Source organism: Molossus molossus, unplaced genomic scaffold (genome assembly GCF_014108415.1).
Source record: "Molossus molossus isolate mMolMol1 unplaced genomic scaffold, mMolMol1.p scaffold_m16_p_19, whole genome shotgun sequence".
In the NCBI taxonomy this organism is placed as follows: Eukaryota; Metazoa; Chordata; class Mammalia; order Chiroptera; family Molossidae; genus Molossus; species Molossus molossus.
In genome coordinates this window covers 40102925-40115645 of record NW_023425354.1, presented here as the reverse complement: position 1 = coordinate 40115645, position 12721 = coordinate 40102925, and the positions used below count along the sequence as shown (strand labels likewise).

Sequence of the window (12721 nt, the reverse complement as noted above, 5' to 3'; positions counted from 1 at the left end):
TCAGCAATGTCCAGGGAAAGAACTCAATGCGCTATCAAGGACTTTTCAGACTCTCCTCTCTTCAAACTTTTGATAATCTTGGATGACCTATTCTGTTTCCTGTTCATGGAAAACCCAGTCCTGGAACAGCGGATCTGGTAGATTGACAGCGACGAGTGGGAAAGGCCTGGACCTCTTGCTCAGTGCCTCTCTTTGTCTTTATTTTGAAAACCACCATAGTCTCACTCTCAATTACTCCAGAGGAACGAGTGTGTGTGTGTGTGTGTGTGTGTGCGCGTGTGTGTGTGTAAAAAGTAACATTTTGGTGCGTGGAGCACACAGATTTTGAGCTGCAATCTAGATGGTTACCTGGCAGTAGGAAAGAGAGAAACCCCTACCCTTCCTTAATTTTAGAAACACTTAAGAATAGTGTATATTATAGTAGACATGTAGTACTGTAGTATAGTAATGTTCATCTCTCCTCATTTTGGTTGCCTTTCAGATTCTGAATGTTTGGGATCATTCCTAGCATCTCAGCCTCTTCCAACTCTATCTAGCATTATCCTGGTTCTCTACCTTTATCCCCACCGTATTTCCTCTTTCTCATTTTGGGAATTACCAAGAGCTCCGAGGACAGCCTGAGGATGACAGCCTAGGTTCTGAGCTTCCCTCCTGCTAAAGGTCCCAGACAGATGCTGTTGGATAGACCAGAAGCTTCTGAGACATGACACCTCACAGAAATCTTCACCTGTTCCACCTGAGGATTTCAGTTCTGAAGTGATCTAGGCATGTTCGGTAAAGATGTTTTTGTGGGAGTTTTTTTGTTTTGTTTTTTTAAGAAAGCATTATGCAAAATGGGTCACTTTTAAGGGCATTTTTCAATAAAGCCATTCTTCGGCTTTTTTTGGACAACTATTTGTGGATACCTTGTTTACATTGTGTGAGTATTAAAATGTGTATCATCTTGATGGCAGCTCAGTCTCCTCCTCTAGGGACCCACACCTGGCTGTCCTGTGAGTCCTCACACAGCAGGCGACAGTGGTCAGCCGGCAAAGGTGAATGGGGGAAACAGGAGCTGACTTCCACCTGTGCCCTGCATCCCATCCGACACTGTGTGGAAACAGTCATTTCCTCAGTGATGATGTGTCTTATAGTGATGGTTATGCTGGTGAATGGCTAGTGTCATTTTTGTTTAATTTTGTTTTACTTTTTGATCGTTGATGAGATGAAATTTTAGCTCTTTCATCACCAACTTAAAAGGATCTTGGACTTTGTTTTCCCTTCAAACTAAAAGAACAAGGCATGTATTAGACATGTATTTGGTGTCTCAACTCATCCGATAACCATATTAGGAAGAATCCTGCTGCCAAACAGGAAGCTGCACACTCCTAACCCTTCTCCCAGGGCTTGGGGTCCCCTGATGCCATGGAGAGCTGTTGCACGGTGCTTCTATACTTTTCCAGCCTGGAAGTGGAGGGTGACTCGGCCTGACTCCTGCTATGAAAAGAGAACCAGCCTCATTTTCTCTGTGCCCCAGAGGTCTAGGGCGGGATTTCTAAACTGGAATCATCCCTCATGGGCTTGAAGGTGCCCCAAAGGGTATATGACTGGTGCTGCCATCTGTCCTCACCAAGACACTGGCGGCAGCATCCTGTACACACATGCAGAGCTGATGCCCAGGGCCTAGCTCAAGCTGATGACCAGCCTGAAAACTGGGTAACTGGCCCGGAAATGCTTCCCACAGGGAGTTGTTTGGTTTTTATGTTTTATTGGATTTTGGTTTGCTTGGTATAGCTTAAGGTGCCTTTTCTTTCCTTCTTTCTTTTTTTAATTTCTACATTATTTTGTAGGACTAAATGTGGAAAATAAGTCCAAAAGACTGTTACCTTTGCCCCAGGCCACCCCGAACTTTTATGCTCACATTTTATTAAATAAAGCAGGTGCTCCCTGGAATCTCTGGGACCTTTTTGAGGCATTTGAAGCAGAATATAAAGAGTGGTCTCATCTCCTTCCTTAATCTTCATGGTGGTTGGGATGTTCCACTTGTATCATAGATTTTTTTTTTTTATTACTGATGTGCTCCGCTGTTTTTAAATGTGAACTTGTGCGCAAATGTGCAGATTCAATGTTCTTGTTACAGAATGAATAAATTTTATTTTGAAGATGAAATACATGTACTTAATCCAGTGTGACAAAGAGGGTGGGTGCTGGAGAGGTATCGGGATGGGAGAGAACACTGATGGTAAACAGGAGGCAGTTCCCAGTGATTGGCCCCCATCAGGCACTCTCTTAAGAGATAGCTGAGCTCTGGGAAAAAGCATAACTTTCTACCTCCCACAGAATAAAGACTACATGGGAAATAGGATCACTAAAGATTATTTCAGATATTGTGGCTCCAATCAAATGACTAAGCTGGGAACTGGCCTGGTCAAAGAGGCTCTTGCCAAAGCCACCACCTGAATGTTAGGAGAATGAATAAGCAAAGGGACCAAAATTCCTTTGCCATCTGTGGTGCAGAGTGACTGCTCTGGGACAGCTGCCCTGACCTGCCCCAGCAGGGACTGGAATTCTTGGGTGGGTGACCTCTCTGGACATTGGAGAGAAAGCTCATAAGCTTTTAGCACAACACCTCACCTCACTCAAAGGTTTCTAGAAATGGGGCATGACTCTCCAAAGAAGTAAAAACTAACCCACTCCCACCATTAGTGGAGAAGCATCTGATGTCAGCGGTGGAGAAAGGGAAAGGAGGTAAAAGGGAAGTTCTCTAAAACAGGCTGGGGGCAGAGGGAAAGTTCCCCACTTCTCCCAGTCCAGACTCATAAGATATTTAGTAGTACCACTCATCACACACTACTATGTAGGGAAAGCTCAGTTTCTAGTGTCCAAATTGCCAACAAAATGTAATGACATTTCCAGAGGAAACACTGCCTTGAACTAAAATTGTCAGCCTGCTTCATTCTGATTCATCTGTATCAAGTGAGGGGCACACCACGGTCTGGTTGCATGATGGTGAAGGCAAGAATATTTCACAAGATATTCTAGGTGTGCCCAGAGTCCCAACCAGTCTAGATAAATTCAGTCCGGGCTTTCTAGCCAAATCAAAAGGACCAAATCTTGTCATAAGTTGCCAGGACACCTCTTCCACAAAACGGCTTTATGAGACATGAAATCCGCTTGTCTTCTACAGATTATAGTTCAGAGCCCAGCTAACAGTTGGAATGGGTAACAAGGGGAAGCCCAAATGGCTTCTTCACCTGCTTGGCACTTTGTGCCTTGGCTCCACCCACCCATAGCTCTGCCAGGGCTTGGTAACCAGATGAAGGCTAGAGGGCAGGTCTGAGCCATGCCAGGTCCAAGCAATACCTATGAATCCTGGCTCCTGTACCTGGAGGGCATCTCCCCCACATTCCCAGATGATGGGACTGAAGGCAGGTTGGATCGAAGGATTCTGATTCCTAGTCCCAGACCCTCCCTCTAGAACGGAGTGCCTTGCTCTCTTTAAGGAGGAGGAAAGGACAGGGGCAAGGAAGATGTCCTTTCAGGGCAGGAGGCAGCGTGTTAAGCTCCTCGGCCAACAAGGGCAGAATTGGAAAGAACGCGACCTAGCCCTCTTCATTTTACAGCCCAGAGAGCTGCAATATAGGGTGACAGCCAGGGCTGGAACTCCAGTTTTCTAATTCGTCCAGATGTCCTTTCCTTTGTGCCACAAAGCATAACTCAGTATCAGCACTGGTGAGATAAAGTGGCACTGTCCTTCAAGGAGAGGCAGAAATGCATGGTGCGGAAAAGCATGGACCTAGACACCAGACCCCTTAGGTAAGAATCTCAGCATCACCAACCACCAGTTGTGTGATGGGTAAGCTACTTACCTTCTGTGCTTCGGTATTCTCATCTGTACAATAGGGATGTTAATAATACTCATCGCACAAGACTGTTCGAATGGAATTAATATGTGTAAAGCCCCCGGAACAGTGTCTGGCACATCAACGAGCTGTTACGAAGGAGCAACAGAGTCACTAAGGTCTTTTCCTCCTAATTTTGTGACTGGAATCTTTGGGTAAACAGGAGACTCCTCATCTACTCTTGTGACACACACACACACACACACACACACACACACACACAACATGAATTATTTCTGGAGCACCTCTAACAGTTTGATTCTGATCCTCTACAAGTCACTAAGTACTTGAACTCTCCCTGAGAAAGGAGGCTTGTGAGGGCCCTCAGGGTTCCTACCACCTTCCCTCCTGTTTACCATGTGCTGACCTCTGCCCTCTGAAAATCGGTTCCATTGATTCCCAGCTGTGACCGGAGAGTGGAGAGTGATAACTGGCCCCGTGCTGCTGCCCTCCAGGGCCTTATGATCCAAAGAAACAGATCCAGGCAGAGGGTGAGCGCTGGGTAGACTGCAGCTACAGGGACGAATTGTTCTTCACGGGCTGTTTTTTGATCAGGTTTCTTTTTATCTCCTTCTTAACCTTGGTTAATACTCAGATCCTTGGGTCCTGACCGGGGCGGGAAGAGGGGAGGGGGGCGGTGGTCTTCCCTTGAACAGAGGCCGGAACCAATTCAAACAAGGCCCAGAAGACGTTAGGAGCCAGGCTGGGCGTCTAAAATTTGGCCAAAGACCTGTGCCAGCCGCTCCCCCTTGAACTGGTGTTCCCAGGGGGGTCGAGGTGCATTCACTTTCCTCCCCCAGAGTATCTTCCGAAACCTCTTCCCAAAAGGGTCTGGAGGTGCAGCCCCGCAGTCTCACCCCCCAATCCACGCCCCTCGGGCCCGGCTAAGTTGGAAGTGCGATTGCAGCAGAAATGCGACGCGAAAGCACCTGATCTTACGCAGCCGCGGGCTCTGAGGAACGCACCCCCTCCTGGTCCGCTCCCCATCTCAGTGCCCAGCTCTGGATGTGGGAACCTGAAGCTCCCCATCACACCCGGGGGGCACGGGAGGCGGGGAAGGAGCGCGCGCACCCCGCGCGCACACAACGCACGATTACTTTTGACGCTTTTCGGAGGCCGGCAGGTTGACCGCATGGAGGCCGCAGCGCTCGACTTTCCCGCCGCTGAGGCTGGTGGGGGGACCTCTGGTCCCGCCCTCTGTCTGGGCTCCGCCTTCGCAGGTTGATGGCAGCAGCAGCTGGGACTGCAGCGGCGCCCGGCCCCGGAGAGCCGCAAGCAGCGGCCGGAGCGCGCAGCCCAACACCCGGGCCCCAGACTCCGCGGACACCCGGAGAGGCAGCGCCGGAGCCCTGACGCCTCCCTCGGCCCCAGCTCCCTCCGCAGAGGAGCCGCAGCGTGAGCGCCCCTCGGCCCGCTCAGGACCAGGTACCCGCCCCCTCCCCCCGGCAGCCACCGCAGACAGCGGAGCAGGCGGGGTCTCCCGAGGGGTCACAGGTCTGCGCCCCCCCTCCTCCGGCCGCCGCAATCGGTCTCGGGCGGGGCAAACTTGGTGTCTATATTTGGACGGACCGCGGCCAGCGCGCCCGCAGGGTGCAGACACCTCGTCTCACAAGAGCGCAATGCTGGGACAGGAGGCCCAAGGAGGGTGCGGGGAGGCCAGGCCTTAGGCCCGGGCTGCAGAAGCGGCTTGAAGGGCACAGGGATGACCAGGAATGGGTAGGGGGCAGGAGTCAGTGGCTGGGGCTTTGCAGGAGCTCCTTGTGCCCCTGGGGAAGAGCGTAGTGCCGGCCGGCTGGAGAAAAGGCACCTCACCCTCCCACTCCTGCAAATCTGGCCCTGGCCCCCCGGGGTGGAACACCCCACCCTCAGGAGAGTTTAATAGGAGACAGGACTCAGAGGAGAAGCAGGACAGAAAGTATGGAAGGCAAAAGTCAGAAGACCATGGTTAGGGCCTTTTGGAGAAGAGAGATGACCCACCTTACACTATGTCCCCAAAACAACATGGGAGGAAATTGATGAAAACAGTAGCAGGAAGGACTCAGGTCAGCTGGCAGGAGGAACTGACCTCCTTGGCAAATTTTTAGAAAAAGGCAAAACCCCATCTGCCTGAACTATGTCAGAGATGAAGATCGTTGGTGGGGGGCAGGGTGCAGTTCTAGCCCCACAGCTAGCTTTGAGCCAAGATCCAAGGGCCAAGGCCTCTGATTCTGCACAAGGTGCCTCTAGGAGATAAATCACTTCCCTGAAGAGATGCTCATCCAAGGCTGGCCGTTGGGAGGCTCCTCCCCCAAACACTTCAACTTCCAGGAAGCTTTTGGGCCCAGTGTGACCCCTCAGTCTGGGTCTCTAAGAAGTCGGGCCCCACCCAAATCCTAGCCCCTTGCATTAAGCCCCACTTTATAGGTGGCAAAGAACTTTCCCATACTTTACTCACCTTGAAGAAAGCTCCCTGCTTCTAGGACCAGACTCTGTTATACCCAACTCCTGGCCAGATAACCCTTCTCACTTGCTACCTCTCCACACACTCTTCCTCCCTCCCAAAATTCACAGGACTAAGGACCAAAAGTGTTTCTGGGCACTGAGATCCTCCATCTCTGCCCCAAGCCATGAGCCGGCGCGTGGTTCGGCAGAGCAAGTTTCGCCATGTGTTTGGGCAGGCGGCAAAGGCTGACCAGGCATACGAGGACATCCGTGTGTCCAAGGTCACGTGGGACAGCTCCTTCTGTGCCGTCAACCCCAAATTCCTGGCCATTATTGTGGAGGCTGGAGGTGGAGGTGCCTTCATCGTCCTGCCTCTGGCCAAGGTGAGGGATGAGGGGAAGGAAGCGGTGGGAGGGCACTGGCTGTGGCCCCTGGGGACTCCTGACAACAGCCTGAGTTCTCACCTAGGAGGACTGTTTGTTTGAGTTGGCTGCTCCCTGTTCCCCAAGCCCTCACAGATCCACTAGGAGGCTACCTTATCCCTCCCAAAGCAGCAGCAGCAGAGTGGCCTGTACCCACTCACAGCCTAGCACCCTGTTCCCAGCAGGGACCCAGAGGGGGAGATGAAGATAGTTGGGAAGCAGTGGAATCAGGGCCTGGCCAGGTTCTCTTCCTATCTTGACTAATGCCACACCCCCTCATGTTTTGGGTGTGGGGATCTTTCTCCCTAGCCCAACCATTTGATTAGATCACACCCCACAGCATCACACTGAGGACAGAGGCAGGCTCTGTCCAGAGTCCCTGGCCACCTCTCCACTCTGGTTTGTACAGTGAGGTAGAATAGGAAGAAAGGTCAGGGGGACATGGCACATAAGGCCAGAGCCCTTCCTACCCCAGGGATGGGGGCCAGGCAGTGACCACCACCTTTGCTGAGTAGCCTCACGCCCCTGGGCCATTTCCACCCCCAGCATGACCTTGACCTGGATTCTGCTCCCTACACCTTGTTAGGGGAGGCCTCACAGGTGGCAGGAAGAGGCCTGACAATAGCCAGTGACTCACTCCAGGACAATGCAGACACCATCCAAGGACACCATCCCCAGGGCTCGAATTTCAGCTGGAGCCACCTCCTCCCCCAGTTACAACTGCCATTCCAGTGCCACACAGCCAGCCTTCTCCCCTACAGCCTGGGCCAATGCCAGCCCAAGCAAAGGCCTCAGAGCCCCCACAAACAGCCCATAAAGACCAAAAATAGATAGGCCCCAGCTCAGGTTGGGCATAACAGGAGTGCCTGCTGCCTGTGGTTCCGAGGTAAACGAGTGACTAGGTGGAGATCTGCCAAGGATGCCTAGGGAAGGACTGCTGGGCGCTGCACTATACATGATCTCACCTTGACCTCTTCCACCAGGGGCTGCCCACAGACACCCCAACTGGGGGAACAGGCTCAAGAACAGCCTCCCCCAAGTAGGTGTTTTGAAAGAGCACCGGACTAAGAGGTCAAGTCTTGGCTCTAACAGTATCTTGTGTGTCCTTGGTTAAATCATCTGACCTCTCTGTGTCTGATTCCCTGATATTAAATGACTTCAGCTCTGTCTGCCTTCACTGAAGTACAGGAAGTAGGCTGGATGGATTGGAGGTGTAGAGAGGGGTCTGCAAAGAGAAAGTGGATGACGGAGAATTGAGATGTAATCAGGTCCACTGCCCATCCCCCCAAATCACACAGGAGAGTGGCCCCACATCTCCCTCTCTGATCCCTCCAGACAGGACGAGTGGATAAGAACTACCCACTGGTCACTGGGCACACTGCCCCAGTGTTGGACATCGACTGGTGCCCACACAATGACAATGTCATCGCCAGTGCCTCAGACGACACCACCATCATGGTAGGAGTCAGTTGGAAGCCACTGGGTAGTTGGGCAGGGGAAGCAGGGGAAGCTGCCTCACCTGTTCTGGAGAAGGTGATAAGGGAAGTGCTGGGTCCCAGGGCCCTGCCCTACCCAGCTCCCAGGCTATTTTTAGCTATATGCCTACCCTCTCCCAGGATGCACCGCTTAGGACTAATTATAGCTGTGGCCAATTTGGGGCCTGAAGAGCTCGGTTAGTGCTCTGAAGTCTCCCTGCTGGGGTGAATAAGGAGGTCTCTGGAGAGCTGGCAGTGCCCCCTCCTGGCTCCCAGCTGCTTCTGACCCAGGCAGGCACCATCACATCTTGCCCTGCGCCCTGCTTTTGATACCACTTAAGAAACCCAGTAGGGTTGAAGGGATGGGGAGGGGAAGTAAGGGAGGAGCTGAGGGACAAAGTGGCTCCTCATCCCACCCACCCTCTGCCTTTTCCTCCTACCCAGGTGTGGCAGATCCCAGACTATACCCCTATGCGCAACATTACAGAACCCATCATCACACTAGAAGGCCACTCCAAGCGCGTGGGCATCCTCTCCTGGCACCCCACTGCCCGGAATGTCCTGCTCAGTGCAGGTTTGGGGCCTAGAGAGGGGTCCCTACCATAGATGGGGGGGGGTGGCGGCAAAGACAGGGCCCAGATAATGGTGACTGCGCCACTCTGGGTAGGTGGTGACAATGTGATCATCATCTGGAACGTGGGCACTGGGGAGGTGCTCCTGAGCCTGGACGATATGCACCCGGACATCATCCACAGCGTGTGCTGGAACAGCAATGGCAGCCTGCTAGCCACCACCTGCAAGGACAAGACCCTGCGCATTATCGACCCCCGAAAGGGCCAGGTGGTGGCGGTGAGTGCCTGGCCTGGCCACTCCGCAGGCCCTACCCCAGGGACCAACTGTCAGGCCCCTATACCAAAAATCCTCTGAGCCCCTGGTCCCAGCTCTCACCTCCCCGACCCCAACTGCAGAGACCAGTGCTCCCACCCACCACCACCCTGCAGTGTCTGCAACCACAGCTCCCTGTCCTAAGAAACCCCTGAGCCCGCAATTCTCTGTCCCATTCCTCCCCCCGCCCCCATCTCAGGAGCTCAGAGAAAGGGCCTTCTCCATTTGTGATTGAGAAGGGGAGAAGCCGCAAACTATCCTCCCACAAAACCTGCATGAAACCTGAGCTCCCGGAACCCCTCTCCTCTCAGCCGGCACCCAGTGCCATCTTCCAGGGCCTGCGGGCCTGATACTGGCCCAAGGCCTGGCCCTTTCTGTCCTAGTTGACCCGCTGGGCGGGGGAGAAGGACAACCCTCGCGCGTTGCTGGTCCCAACTGGGTGCCCTGGGAGGGCGGCGGCACCTGCCTCACCAGCCTCAGACTAACAGCGGGTGCGTGGGGCATGTGCATGTAAGTCTGCGCCTAGTGCGCGCGACCGGCGGGCCCGCTAACCCACTAACCCCGCGAGCAGGAGCGAGCCCGGCCTCACGAGGGCGCCCGCCCGCTGCGGGCCGTCTTCACCGCAGACGGGAAGCTACTCAGCACCGGCTTCAGCAGGATGAGTGAGCGGCAACTCGCGCTCTGGGACCCGGTAGGCCAGGCCGCGCCGGGCGTGTGCGCTCGCTACTTCGCTAGATCAGCCCGGAGCGCCCTTCCAGGCCTTGGCCAGTGCCCAAGAGGGCTGAAGCGGAGGGGGAGCTCCGGTCTGGGAACGGCCTCGCTGTGTCCCGGGGAAACCAGCAGACATCCCCCTGCTCTAGGGATCAGCCTACGAGGGCGCTTAAGGGCTCACCATCTGCTGAGAGATCCACGCCTCCAGCTCTCTCAAGGCAAAGACCCTTTGCTAGGGGGCCAGCTAGGGCCCCCGGAAGCTGAGTACTTAGCCCCCCTTTCGTCTCCGCCCCTACTTCCCACACTCAAGTCTGCAAGCTGGTTGCTCGGCCTTCCAGGATCCCCCGGGCAGGCAGCTGGGTGACGCCTATCCCCGTTTTCCCCCTGCCCCCAGGAAAGGTTTGCGGCCCACGAGGGGATGAGGCCCATGCGGGCCATCTTCACGCGCCAGGGTCATATCTTCACCACGGGCTTCACCCGCATGAGCCAGCGAGAGCTGGGCCTGTGGGACCCGGTAACGCAGCTGGAAGCTTGGGGTGTGTGCCCCGGGGACTGGCATCACGGGAGGGGGGACAGTCGTCCCCCACCCGCAGGGCATGCCCACCTGGACAGGGCTGGGGGCTGCTGCTTTCTTTGCAGCGCCTACCATCCTCACACCCACCCCTCTGCCCAGTTTTGCTGCGTCGCCTGAAGGATCCCACACTGGCGCCCCCACCTGGTGATGCCGAGTCCCTGGGGGTGGTTTGCGGTGATTGCATGGCGCGGCGCGAGGGGCCTGTGTGCGGGGGACTGGGAATAACGTGTCCAGGGACGGGGCCTACCTCTCGGTTCACCAGAACTGCGGTGGGAACGCATGGGGTTTGGGGCGGGCAGGAAGCGTACAGGGGGTTCAGGGGATCCAGAAGGCGGGGCAGGACTAGTCACACCTCTTGTGCTCGAGCAGAACAACTTCGAGGAGCCAGTGGCACTGCAGGAGATGGACACAAGTAACGGGGTTCTACTGCCCTTCTATGATCCCGACTCCAGCATCGTCTACCTGTGCGGCAAGGTGCTCACGGCTTGGGGGGGGGGGGGGAGAACAGGGGCTGGACAGAGATGTGAAGGGCCCTTTCTGGGTGCGTCTCTGAACCAACTGGCTTTGCAGGGCGACAGCAGCATTCGGTACTTTGAGATTACTGACGAACCACCTTTCGTGCACTACCTGAACACGTTCAGCAGCAAGGAACCCCAGAGGGGCATGGGTTTCATGCCCAAGCGGGGCCTGGATGTCAGCAAATGCGAGATCGCCCGGTCAGCAGCCTCCGTCCTTCCCGTTCGCCTGCCTCTGTCCTCTCACTTCCCATCGGGGAAGACATGGGGGCTTCCCCAATAGTGTAATCTTTGGGAAAGAGTGGGGTGGGAGGTGTCAAACAAGCTTGGTTCCAGTGCCAGCCCAGCACTAACTAGCTTGACATCCTCTGAACTTCAGTTTCCTCATCTGTAAAATGGTGATAGACACCCCCATCAGAGGTGTTTTACCAGCTGGACCAACAATGTGTTTAAAGTGGTAGGCGCTCAGCAAGTGTTGGCTTCTAACCCCTTCCTTGGTTGGTCCCAGGTAGAAGTTAACAGGGTGGGAGTCTACGGAGGTGCTGAACCCCACTCCCTTATAGGTTCTTCAAGTTGCACGAAAGAAAGTGTGAACCCATCATCATGACTGTGCCCCGCAAGGTGAGGGGCCAGGAGAGGGGTTGGACAGAGCTCCAAGGTGGAAAGGGAGCACCCTGCTAACACTCGTCCTTCTGTTCCCCGACCCCCGTAGTCAGACTTGTTCCAGGACGACCTATACCCAGATACGCCGGGCCCCGAGCCGGCCCTAGAAGCGGACGAATGGCTATCGGGCCAGGACGCCGAACCGGTGCTCATCTCGCTGAGGGACGGTTACGTCCCCCCCAAGCATCGCGAGCTCCGAGTCACCAAGCGCAACATCTTGGACGCGCGCCCGCCGTCAGGCCCCCGCCGCAGCCAGTCAGCCAGCGATGCCCCCTTGTCGGTAAGAACCGGCCCGGCTCCACCCTGGCCCGATCTGCGTGTCCCCCTACCACAACCTCCCCAGCCCGACACCGCCTCTGCTGTCCTCCTCGCCCCAGCAGCAGCACACTCTGGAGACGCTGCTGGAGGAGATCAAGGCCCTTCGCGAGCAGGTGCAAGCGCAGGAGCAGCGCATCACCGCCCTGGAGAACATGCTGTGCGAGCTGGTAGACGGCACGGACTAGCACAGCGCTCCCGGGACGAGCCGAGCCTGGAGGGCGAGGCCGGCCGCGCCGGGGGCACGGAATCGGCCTGCCCAGGCTTTGGGTCTGGACCTTGGGACCCTGCCTCTCTGGGCTGGGGTCGGGGCTGGGAATGGAACTGCTCCCCTCGCGGGAGGCCTGGACAAATGGAGCGTCGCGGAGACGCGCATTCATCTGGCACCCGGGCTGCGTGCCTCGTTCGGAACTCAGCAGGAGCTGGCCTCGGGAGGTCGGGGTGGCAGGGCCTCGGCAACGGCGCTGCGCGGCGAGATGGTGTTCCCTCTGTCCCCAGCAGGGCAGAGGAAGTACTTAGTTATTAGCGCGATGATTGGGGATACTGGGGAACTTGGGTTGACCTTAAAGGGGTGGCGATTCGACAGATGTCCCTAGACTAGCTGGGGGAAATTACAAGGCCACTCCCTCGAATCAGCTCTCATGATTCCACCAACATGAGTGGTAAACTGGACTGGCGTCACCCCAGTTCTACAGACATACGCAATCTGTTGGCTGTAGAGCTGGACCCACTGGCTACTCCCAGCAGAGGGCTCTCTTCCTTCCCACCCGCAGGGAAGAGGGCGGCTTCCCCACAAGAGCTAACAAAACTTGCTGGAGGAAGCAGGTTCACCCCCACCCCATTGCCCCCCCCGCACTGA

General features: G+C 55.5%; 1 protein-coding gene across 2 annotated transcripts; it reads left to right on the top strand.

Annotated features, from left to right (window-relative positions):
- Positions 1–5143: 5143 nt before the first annotated feature.
- CORO6 (coronin 6) lies at positions 5144–12720 on the top strand. 2 transcript variants are annotated; one of them, XM_036269369.1, is made up of 11 exons: positions 5144–5306; positions 6432–6685; positions 8060–8182; positions 8644–8773; positions 8867–9048; positions 10190–10309; positions 10739–10843; positions 10940–11085; positions 11448–11505; positions 11597–11827; positions 11928–12720. In XM_036269369.1, exons 2-11 carry the CDS (start codon positions 6488–6490, stop codon positions 12048–12050), a joined length of 1416 nt encoding a protein of 471 aa, XP_036125262.1. In that variant the 5' UTR covers positions 5144–5306; positions 6432–6487; the 3' UTR covers positions 12051–12720. The 2 variants fall into 2 exon arrangements, with proteins under 2 accessions (XP_036125262.1, XP_036125261.1); XM_036269368.1 differs by having other exon boundaries at positions 11925–12720.
- Position 12721: the final 1 nt, after the last annotated feature.

What these genes read in the sequence shown, in the direction of transcription:
- CORO6 (XM_036269368.1), top strand. Translation starts at nt 6,488, where the DNA reads ATGAGCCGGCGCGTGGTTCGGCAGAGCAAGTTTCGCCATGTGTTTGGG. An exon ending in CAGACGACACCACCATCATG is followed by an intron (nt 8,183 to 8,643) that starts GTAGGAGTCAGT and finishes CCTCCTACCCAG; the next exon opens with GTGTGGCAGATCCCAGACTA. An exon ending in TCGTCTACCTGTGCGGCAAG is followed by an intron (nt 10,844 to 10,939) that starts GTGCTCACGGCT and finishes CTGGCTTTGCAG; the next exon opens with GGCGACAGCAGCATTCGGTA.